Below are 12,218 nucleotides of genomic sequence, written 5' to 3'. Positions count from 1 at the left end.
TTGGGTTTTCCATGCAGAGTATCATGTCATCTGCAAAAAGGGAAAGTTTGACTTCTTCTTTGCCAATTCTGATGCCTTTTATTTCCTTTTGTTGTCTGATTGCTGATGCTAGGACTTCCAGCACTATGTTAAACAGCAGTGGTGAGCGTGGACACCCCTGTCGTGTTCCTGATCTCAGGGGGAAAGCTCTCAGTTTTTCCCCATTGAGGATAATATTGGCTGTGGGCTTTTCATAAACTGCTTTTATAATGTTTAGGTAAGTTCCTTCTATTCCGACTTTCTCAAGGGTTTTTATTAAGAAAGGGTGCCGTATTTTGTCAAATGCTTTTTCTGTACCTATCGACAGGATCATATGGTTTTTATCTTTTCTTTTGTTAATGTGATGGATCACATTGATGGATTTGCTAATATTGAGCCAACCCTATAACCCAGGAATAAATCCCACTTGATCATGATGGATAAGTTAGCCCATCTGGACTATACATATATGCGTGTGTGTGTGTGTGTGTGTGTGCGTGTGTGTGTGTGTGTAGTATAGTACAGCACCTATCACATATGTCATAAAATATTTGTAAGCATACTTATCATCCCTTTAAGATGTGAGTTCCATGCAGTCTCAGACCTCACCTTTCTTCATTTCCGAAGCCCAGGGTTAGACATCTGTTGGCATACAGTGAGTGTCCATTGTATATACAAATACTGAAAATGTTCTAAATATCCTATTTTACTTTAGTAATTATATATTCATGAACTCACTGAAATTATCTTTGAAGCTCATTTCCAACTGGTACCACCTCTTCAGAAAAATAAATTTACTATCTGTTGGGTAAAATAGTGCTTTCTTTAACTTGTAAAAATATTTTCTTCAAATTTTCTGAGGTTATAATATAATAGCAATATTTAAAACCAATAGCACTGCTAGGGATTTACCCAAAGGATACAGAAGCGCTGATGCATAGGAGCACATATACCCCAATGTTCATAGCGGCACTGTCAACAATAGCCAAATCATGGAGGGAGCCTAAATGTCCATCACCTGATGAGTGGATCAAGAAGATGTGGTGTGTATGTGTGTGTATATATACATATACACATACATACCTACATACATACATACAATGGAGTATTACATGGCAATGAGAAAGAATGAAATATGGCCATTTGTAGCAAAGTGGATGGACCTCATGCTAAGCGAAATAAGTCAGGTGGAGAAGGATAGATACCATATGTTTGCACTCATAGGTCTAACAGGAGAAACCTAACAGTACCATAGGGAGGGGAAGGGGGAAAGAGAGTTGGGGAGAGAGAGGGACACAAATCATGAGAGACTATTGAATACTGAGAACAAATCAAGGACGGGAGGGGGAGGGGAGAAGGGGGTGATGGTCATGGAGGGGGGCACTTGTGGGGAGAAGCACTGGGTGTTATATGGAAACCAATTTGACAATAAACTATTATTTTAAAAAAAAGCAGTGTCTTCCCTTCATCACATTGTTTTTCAATATTTCTTTCATGGTGTCAGGAAGGTGATGTCTGGCCTAACTCATCAGCTGAAATCATTGTGTACTTTAATCCTCTGGAAGCCAAGCTCTATCAGCAGACAGTTTACTGTGACATTTCAGGTAAAGACTTTCTCTGTGTGGTAAACACCGGTTACTAAGTGCCCAGAGCATCAAGTGGGGGTGTGTGCATGTGTGTATGTGTGTGTTCGGACTATAGGAATTACATCATATGGATAGGGGAATAATAGAGTCAAGCTATGCACTTCTTATTTTTTTCTAGAACAGATCAAACTTTGAAGTACATTACAATTATGGTGTAGTCGGAGGGTTGGGAGACCACAGAGCTGGGTTTACCCTTGATTTTTAGAGCAATATGAATATTACTTGATACAAATTCTCAGAATTTGATTTTCTTTTTATAGTATTTGGCTTTTGAAATTTTTTGTTTTTGAGTTTTTAATCAAAATAATGCATGACAGGGAGGATGGGAAGACAGCCTGGCAGTGCCTAGAAGCCACAGGGGGGATGTACAAATAGAGTGGTCACCTGACAGCTTCAGAAGATTGGATACAGGTGAGGAATTAAACAAAACAGGAAATGTATTGAGGGTAACAAAAGCCAGTATTTTTCACTCTTGGAGGAGCCAGATAGACAGGTACGTTTATATGGAAAAGAGAAAGGCTAAGATGAGGCTTTGGTAATGGAATGGAATTGGAGTTCCATAACTGTGAACTCATGGTTGTTGATATGCATAGAGATAGAAATAAATATATGTATAAATGTGTGTATATATTTATGTACATACAGATGCATATTTCCTGTGTCCATTAAATAATCCAGCTTTAAGACCCTAATTATAATGAGCACACTGAGTACCCAAAGTTTGGTTTCTGAATCCCACCCTCTGCTATGAAGGCTTTTTTCCAGGACTGAGGCAGAGAAAGAAGATGAGCTGGGAACAACCCTTTCCTGCTAGAAACTAAGGAAATGCTCAACTAATGACAGGGATATGTCAAAGTGATGAGAAGCCAGCAAAGGGACTCCCACTGAGCAAATTTGAAACAAGTTAGGAATCAAAATAAATAATGGTAACTAATAGATCACAATCCATTGATTAAATAGGAATCTATGAATCCACTAAATAAAAATTTACCACTTAGCAATTATGGTAATAATGAATTCAGGTAAAAAGCATACTGAAGATTCAATGGATCTTAAAATAATGGGTGAAAGCAGGGTATAGAACAGGATTTTATGTAGTCTCAGAATATCCTATCTCAAAATGCTTATTAATTACAAAGGGGAGAAATCTAACTTTACAATGAAGAAAATTGGGAGATGTTATCTTAGTGAATACCAGTAGTAATATGGCAAATCAACCTCATGGACTGCTCACTAGGATACAGTGAAACAAACATCTCTTTAATGATATTAGGGTCAAAATATCTAATATGGATCTAATTATGGGGAAATATTAGATTAACCTAAATTGAAGAACAAAACAAAATTAGCATCTTTTAATCTTCAAGAATATCAAGCTCATAAAAGTCCAGAAAAGACTGAACTGTTCCAGATTGTGTGAGACTCAAGAGACATGACCCCTGGATGAAGCATGAGGCTGGACCGGACCCTTTGCTGCAGAGGAGATTAGTGGGCACAGGGTGCACGGAGGCTCTCTGTTCTCATCCGGAAGGCATTTTATATTTAAAAATGTCTCAGAATTATCTTTTAAAATACAAATGCCAATAAATAAGTAAAACAGGTAGATAATGAGATTATAAAGCTAAAGAGTAGTCTTCTTCTGCAATGTTACTTTCAAAACAAAGCACTTTTGGCTGTTTCTTGTGGTGGTAATTTTCTTTACTAATTCTATGCTTATATTGCTGTTTCGTTGATTTGCCAACTTCACACATTACCTTTTCAATCCGCCTTATGAAAGATGAGGATTTAGTTCACTTATAATCTCACTGCACCCTTGCTGGCTTTATTGAGTTATAATTTACATGCAGTGTGGGGCACCCGGGTGACTCAGGTGGTTAAGTGTCCGGCTCTTGATTTTGGCTCAGGTCATGATCTCACAGTTTGTGCGTTCAAACCCTACATCCCACTGATAACATGGATCCTGCTTGGGATTCTCTCTCTCATTCTCTCTGTCCTTCACCTGCTCTCTCTTTCTCTCTCAAAATAAATGAATTAACTTTTTTTAAAAAAACATGTTCCTTTAAAAACATAATAATTTACATGCAGTGTAATTCATTCTCTTTTGGTGTATAGTTGTGCAAACCTTGACAAATCTCAACAGTCATATAACTACCACCAAAATAAAGATACAGACTATTTCCATCACACCACAAAGTTCCTTTCTACCACATTGCAGGCCATCCCATTCCTCCACCTCAGCCCCTGGCAACTCAGTTATTTTTCTTTATTATTTTAGTTTTATTTGTAACCTTAAATAATATGCTTAAAACTATATTTTTGTTCCATCAACTCTATAGTCTCTCTTTGACATGTATGGGCATTAGGACCCCTAACCTACCCACCACCATTTCACCCTCTCAAATTCTATGAGTTGTTCTACTTTTGTATTAAAATGATTGATAACCATATATAAGTCTTCTAATTCGTCTACATAAATTCTGTACAGTGAAGGGCCATATTTATTCTGGGATTAAACTTTTTTAATCCTCTGGTGGTTGAATGTTCTGGTCTCTGGTGATTGAATGTTCTGACCTCTGGTGGTTGAATGTTCTGGCCTCTGGTGGTGAATGTTCATCATACAAAGAACGCCCCTACTGCCTGTAGCCAGTAGTTTCTCTTTCTTCACTGTCCACCAGGTCTCACAATTAGGCCTCACGTTTGCTTACTTCATCACTGAATTGACTCTTCTGTGCAGCTTTTGGGGTCCCCTCACTGATGTTTCTCATTCTTCATTTCTATCTAATTTTAGAATCTATGCTCTTCTTTTCCTTGAAGACATTTTTCTCAGAGCCCACAAGCTTCTCATTCCAAGTTAGATCAGCCACCTCCTGCATAGTTGTTCCCAGGGAATTTTAAGAATTTCCATGTGTGTTCCATTATGTATTTTTTTACTCTCACTTTGCTCCAATGGCTTCCACAGGAAGGGTTTACGGAGGGAAACCTGATCCCTGTGCGTCTGATGAGGCCTCTGTCCACCTCCATGCTCGCCTGATAGTTTAGCTGACACTCTGGATTCAAAGTTTTTCCCCTCAGAATATTGAAACCACTGTGCCAACTTTATGGCAAAAGTCTGGGAATCTGAAGTCACTCATTCTTGCTAGGTGGCCCATTATTTCTCTCTCAATATTTTCTAGGGTTTTCTTTTTGTACTTGAGCCATGTCCAAGGGTAAGGTTTCTAACTTATCCTCCTCAGCTTTCTATGGGCCATTTGAGTCTGATCACTCATGTGTTACTTCAGCTCTGGGAAATTGTATTATTTTTTACATACTTTCCTTCATTATATTTCATTTTATTCTTCTGGAGATCTTAAAAGTCCAATATTAGACCTATACGATTGATCATTTATTGTCAAAGAACCAGATTTTAATCAAACATGAGCAATGAATGACATTAAATGCCATTCAATGGTATTAAATAAAGATGCAAAGAGAAGTACTTATTTGTCAGAAAATTCCAAGGTAGCAAGTATCAGGCAGTCATAGAGTTCCTTCCAATGTCTTCTAATCTGTGGTTGTCTGTTTGTATATAAGAATGAGAAAATGGGTTTAATTTTCAGGGTAATTAGTGCTATTTGCTTTTGCTGTTGAATGTGTAGGTCTCCCAGGATTTACAGCTGTGGTGGTTATTTTAATAATAAAATATTAAATGACGAGAGAGAGAGAAATAAGAGTGCACAATTGCCAGTAGCTTCAAGCATAAAAATCCCACTATTCTGCTCTACCTACCACCATGTTTTCAGTCCATATCTACACAGCCACTTTTCTCTGTATGTAAAGAGGTCAAGTAGTGTAAGAACAGTGTAGAAGGATGAGCTGCCCTTTCCCTCCCCTGGTTATATAGGTCCCTTCCTGATGATGTTTCCCCCATTCTCCCTGAAAGTAACCATGACTTCGACTTGTATCATCGTGATTTTTGTTTGTTTGGTTTCACATATAAGTTTACTACTGATGTATTCATGTCTAAGCAAAATAGTATAGGTTTGCTTCTTTAAAAAATTTCTATATTGAAATTATACTCTATGTTATATCCTGTTAGCACCAGGAAGATAAAGCCACTCAATAAATATTGATTTCATGAATAAGCAAACAAATGAAAAAAATGAATGAAATGAGTGAATGAATCCTGGTTTGGTCCAGTCTCTCCCTTGCTCATGAATGCAGGATTCTCAAGATTGCCCCAGAATGGATGCAGAATGGACTAGCGGTTTCAGGATCGACATGAACCCATTTCTATACTTCCTACCAGCACCATTTACCCCAGACTTCCTAATGGGTCCGGAGGAAATGCTGGCACATCAGTGTTCAGACACAGGCTGGAAACGCTCCAGTGGCCCCCGTGCCACAGGTGGTCGAACGTCCCTCCCATCCGTGACTCCTGTGGGATGTCGTGCTTGGCCATGTTCCAGGGGGTTGGCTGCTCTCCAGGAGGTTCCCAAACATTACATAACGAGCTGTGTTCCTCTATTGTTGTGTTTGCAGTTCCGAATTCTACCACAGAATTCACATCCTGGATAAACTGAATAGTATAATTTTCCATCTGCATGACATTCTTCTTTATTCTGTTAGTGGTTTATTAAAAGACATGATTGCCAGAGCAGGGTTTTGTTTACATTGTAATTCCATATTATCTTCCTTGTAAATTCATGTAATTCTGTGTGACTTTTCAAGGGCTGGTGATGATTCCTTAGTATTATCTTTAAAGAGCTGGTAAAACCTCTTGGTTTTAGGTCACTAAGAAATGCTTTTTAGGCAGATAGAAAAGCCCCTTCTCTTGTTTTGTTTTGTTTTGCTTTGCTTTTGCATTAAAAAAATACTTTGAGCATATAGAAGCAAATATGCATGGATTTCCTTCCCCCTCATGCCTTTTTACATAAATGATAGCATATTTTACACAGTAGTTTTGACACTGCTCATTATTTCTTGCAGATTATTCCATGAACACTAAATAAAAAATGTCATTCTTTTTCATGGTCATATAGGAATCCTTTGTAATTACATACTATAATTTAATTGTTAACCTTTTGTCACTAAGAAACAAGACATACATTCACACACGTGCATAAAATATACTGTGGTGCGTAGAGTAAGAGCCCCCCAAGGATGTCCACCTCCAAATCCCCAGAACCTGTGGATGTGTTACATCGCCCGGCAAAGGGAAACCAGGGCACAAAGTGGAGTGTAGGTTACTAATGAGCTGACCTTAACATAGGGGGATGAATCTGGATTATGTGAGTGGCTCAGTAGAAAATCACAAGGGTCCTTTAATGTCGAAGAGAGAGGCAAACGTACCAGTCTCAGTGTCAGAATGATGTGATAAGAGAACAACCCAACCAGCCATTTCTGGCTTTGAAGATAAATGGCCAAGCGATGTGGACAGTGTCTAGAAGCTGGAAAAGGCAAGAAAGTAGATTCCCCCAGAATCTCCAGAAGGAACTTCAGCTCCGTGCCAACACCTTGATTTTAGTCCAGTGAGACCCAGCTTGCATCTTACACTCTGACCTTTATGTTTTTAAGATAATAAATCTGTACACTAGGGCATTTAGTTCGTGATGGCCTGTTTAGGCAGCAACAGGGAACTAAGACACTTTCATATATATCATAGGACAAATATTACATAATTGCTCCCAAGATCATATTCCCAGTCCTGAGAAGCCCCCACGTATCCCGTCCCAGTCACACGTCCCTCACCCCAATCTCCCCCTGAGATTGTCACCATTCTATCCTTCATAGTCATTATTTCATTGCTTTCATTTGTAGTTTTTACCTTGATGTATGTGTACATAAACCATCCGAGTCGGTACTGCCTGTTTTTGAAAGGCACACGATTGGAATCAATCTGCATGTCTGTCTGTCTCATCCGTGTTGTTGCTCATGGCCCCAGTTCTATTTTATTTTCACTGTTGTGTAGTGTTCCATCCTGTGAATATATGTTCAGGGACAGGAAATAGCAGGAAAGGCCGTTATCATTTGTCTTGAGGGGGGCCTCTTGAGATGCATGAAATTTAACCCACATCTCCACCTGCAACTTTTTTTTTCTTCTGCACGGTTTTATATCTAGCCACCCTGAGTACAAATATGTACAAAACCAGAGCTCCTGCCCTCAGAAAGCATTAGAAATGAGTGGAAGAAACTAACAAACGAGCAATTATATTGCAATGCTGTACAGTGAATGAATGCGTGGTAGATGAGAGTACAGGGCACGCAGCTCAGTCTGTGGTGTGTAGGGAAGGCTCCTCAGGGAAAGTGACCCTTCTGAAGTATTTGGTAGGTAAATAAAAAAAGGGCATGTGTGTAGGGGGGTGCTGGGCATGGCAGGGAGGGAAACATTTTGTGAAAATACATGCCAACAGCGTGAAATGCCAAAGAATTGCAAATTCTTGGCATGTGTCTGCCAGAAAGCCAGAGAGACTGGGAGGGGAGAGATGGGGGCAGGAAGGAGGCTGAAAGAGTAGGTAGCTCAGAGAGGGCTGCCCTTGAATGCCAGACCAAGGACCTTAGAATTCCTTCTGACTGCAGTGGGGAATCATGGGAGGGCCCCAAGCAAGGGAGTGACCTGTTTAGATCTGAATGTGGGAAATACAACATCACTGAAATCTTCTCAATTTATCTGAAACTGAAATTTTTTTCTTCACTTAAAGTTTCAGATTTTCTTAGAAGTAGTTAAACTGTATGTTAGATAGTGATAAAGACGTGCTGATGGTCTGATCTATGGCTTGAAACTAACTTTTTATCTATCTCGACTTTCCAATGTAATGTGGAAAGTCCTAATCTAATCACAAAGAGATTACCTTTAAAAAAAAAAATTCAACGGGAAACCACACATATTTGGTTTGGATCACCAGATGGGAGCTTCAAAGGAAGCAACACTTTCTGATTTAAACTGTGAAATATATTGCTAGATAACATCGTTAGTGGGTGCTTCAGAGTCAAATGTGAGAAAGCAGCATGGTGGAAACGATGCCAGATGTACCTGCTTCCTTTAAGGGCCCAATTAAAATGGAACTACAGTGTCCATTTGCCTTCTGCCCATCATAAGAAAGTCTGAATTTTTAGCACAGTTTAGAGCTTTTGATATTTATCACATATAGAATGGACACTTAGGAGAGAGAAAACTAAATCACCCTGATCACTGAAAACATTTTTGAGTTTTCAGAGTAATAAATAATGCTCTACATATTTGTAGGTTTTTTCTTCTTCAAAACTCATCAGACTGCAACTCATAATAATATAGGGTATCTTAGTCCTATCAGTGAGAAATTATTTTCTTGATCAACTATATTATATACTTTTAAATTATATGTTCAATTATCAAATGTTTCAAACATAAGGAATATAGGGAAAAATTTATAAGTATGTATCCATATCAAGATTTAGGAAAACTTGAACAAAGGGAAGCATATGTTGATAGTTTTGGTAAGGAAGGTCAACATTATAAATTGATCAGTTCTCCTTGTAAATATAATGTGATCTTAATGGTAATATCAAGATTTTTTTAAATTGAGTTGATTCCAAAGTTGTTATGGAAGAAATAAATGAACTAGAATTGCTTAGAAAAGTTAGAAAAACAAGAATAATGTGAAAGAACTAGCCCCAGGATGTGTTAAAACTTATTTAAAAGCTCCAATAAGTACCATTGTCTGGTATTGGAACTTAAAGAGAATGGAGCTATTGAATCAGTATTCATTCTTCTCATCCTTGCCAGTCATCAGCAGCAGCAGCCGCAGCAGCAGCAGCAGACCCTCATCCCCTACCCCCTCCTCTCCCCCAGATCCACATTTCTCAATGTCCTTGACATGTGAGCAAAATAAAAGCCCTAATTTATTTAAGCCACTTTGTCCCTTTTATCTTTTGTGCGTAACAAATCACCCTAAATTTAATGACTTAAAACAACCAGCAGCCATTCATTTTGCTCACAGATCTGCAGATGGGTCCCGATTAAGCACGGACAGCTCCTCTTCGCTCTCCCTGGGGACAGCTGGACAGGCCTGAAGGTGAAAGCTAGTGTTGTTTTCCTAGCTCTTCCACCTACCTGTCTGGCAGTTAGTCTTGGCTGGTGGCAGGGACCTCATCAGGTTCTGTCTGCTTGGAACTCCTGTGCACGGCTTCTCCATGAGACTGTTGGCTTCCTCCAAACACGGACAAGGGACAATGTGGTTACTGTGGGAAATCTACTGCAGCTTAATTGTTGTTTAAGTTACCTACCCATCTTTTGTATCTGATTGATAGAAGAATTACTCCATGCTTTGTTGTTCTACAGTTTCATTGTTGTGGATTTGCCTTGTTTACCCTCATTCAGTACTTGACCTTCTTGAGTCTAAGAATCTTTCATCAGTTCTGGAATTCCTCAGCACTTATCTCTTCCGTGTTGTTTCATCTCATTTTCTCAGTTTTCTCCTTCTGGAATTTTTTTAAGATATATGTATTTCCATGGACTCACTATATCTTCTAACTTCTTTACATTTTTTATTTCTTTGTTTCTCTTTGATATGTTCTGGGTATTTTTCTAAGATCTTTCTCTCTGTCGACTAGTTCTTTAGCTCTTTCTACTCTTTGGTATTCATCTACTCAGTTTTTAATTTCATAAACTTGGTTTCTATTTCTTTACCTCTTGAAAGATTTTAAGAATGAGAAGTTAGTTTCTTTAAGTTAGTTTCTTTAATCTTAAACTCTTGGGATACTAATTTGCATGTTTGTGTTCAGTACTAACTTTCCTCCTACTGGATTGTTTCTTCAGATGGTTTGAAATGTTTGCATTGTGAGCCCATCAGCATGTGCTGTGGACTGAATATCTGTGGTCTCCCAAAATTCATATGTTGAAACTTAATTCTCAGTGTGATAGTATTCGGAGGTGAGACCTTTGGAGATGATAAGGCAGAGCCCTCATGAATGGGAGTAGCGTCCTTATAAAGAAGACCCCAGGGTACTGCTCACCCTGTCACCCATGTGAGGACACAGTAAGAAGATGGCATCTGTAGACTAGGAAACATGCTCTCACCAGACATTGAATCTGCTGACGCCTTGACTCTCAGAACCAGGAAACATAAATGTTTGTTGTTTAAGCCACCCTATCTCTGGCATTTTTGTTACAAAGAAACCCAAACAGATTAAGACAGCATGGGTACATGGAAGTATTCCTTCAGAGTAGTTTTTCAGGATCCTGCAACTTTTGTGTTCTTAGCTTCTGATTCTTTCACCTATCGTACAGTGTCAACTTGGATCCCATGTCGGTACCCAGAACTTAGATTTCTCATAGGAGCCTCTTTCCCCTATTGAAAGATCTAGGTAGAAGACAATTTTCATCACTGCTTTCCTATACCAACAGGTACAATTTTTCCTGTTTTCTTTCCAGAAAAGGGCATCCTTTCCAAGGTCCTTTCCTGGATTTATGCAAGGATCTAAGTTCAGTTTCTTATTCCCAGGTAAGAATAAAGCCAAATGTCCTGTTTTGGTGAGGCTCTTAAAACGGATACTCCAGACCATAAAGTCTGAATGAACTTTATAAATCTCCAAGTTCCCTTTTCATTTCTGTCATCTGGTATTTTCTTTTCTTCCTTTTGAGCTTGGATAAGTATTAAAAATACATACTTGTCATATTTTTAATAAGCTTCTCTCTCTCTCTCTCTCTCTCTCTCTCTCTCTCTCTCTCTCTCTCTCTCTCTTATATTTGAATTGGAGGAATGGACTGAGTCAGCTTACTCTGCCATGTTGTCAGAAGTCAACAGAGCTAACAAGGTTCATGTTTCTGGGGTAACATCCCTAGAGAATCTGCATAGACTTACTCTGGCTGTTCATTAAAAATGTAGATTCTTGGGTTTCATCTATGTTTTTTTGAATCAAAATCTGGGGAGATTATGCTAGAGAATATCTGTTTTAAATGATGGCTAAACATGTGTCATAAGATTGCAGGATACAAAATTTACATAGAATCAATTGTATTTCTCTACAGTAAACAATGGGAAATTAAAATTTAAAAAAGCAGTATCACTTAAAATAGCACTAAGAAATCCTAAATACTTAGAGATAAGTATGACAAGAGATGTGTAAGACCTGTACACTGAAAATTATAAAACATTGCTGAGAGAAATTAAGACCTAAATAAATGGAAAGCTATACCTTGTTAATAAGTGGGTAAATTCAATATCATTAAGATGGCATTTCTTCCTCAAGTTTTTCTATAGATTCAATCAATCCAAATAGAAATTCTCTTTTTTTTAATAGTTTATTGTCAAATTGGTTTCCATACAACACCCAGTGCTCTTCCCCAAAGTGCCCTTCTCCATCACCACCACCTCTTTTCCCCCTCCCTTTCCCCCTTCAACCCTCGGTTCGTTTTCAGTATTCAATAGTCTATGAGTTAGACCTATGAGTGCAAACATATGGTATCTGCCCTTCTCTGCCTGACTTATTTCACTTAGCATGACACCCTCGAGGTCCATCCACGTTGCTACCAATGGCCAGATTTCATTCTTCCTCATTGCCATGTAGTATCCCATTATATATATAAACCACATCTTC

General features: G+C 38.5%; 1 protein-coding gene across 1 annotated transcript in view; it reads left to right on the top strand.

The window, feature by feature from the left end:
* HYDIN (HYDIN axonemal central pair apparatus protein) overlaps positions 1-12,218 on the top strand; it is a 417,349-nt gene that overhangs the window by 174,057 nt on the left and 231,074 nt on the right. The window contains exon 11 of the mRNA XM_029925166.1: positions 1,523-1,622. Within this exon, the coding sequence (XP_029781026.1) occupies positions 1,523-1,622 (100 nt within the window). The remainder of the gene's footprint in view (positions 1-1,522; positions 1,623-12,218) is intronic.

This window comes from Suricata suricatta, chromosome 16, assembly GCF_006229205.1.
Source record: "Suricata suricatta isolate VVHF042 chromosome 16, meerkat_22Aug2017_6uvM2_HiC, whole genome shotgun sequence".
Classification (NCBI taxonomy): Eukaryota; Metazoa; Chordata; class Mammalia; order Carnivora; family Herpestidae; genus Suricata; species Suricata suricatta.
The sequence above is the reverse complement of the archived record's forward strand: the minus strand, read 5'-3'. Positions and strand labels throughout refer to the sequence as shown.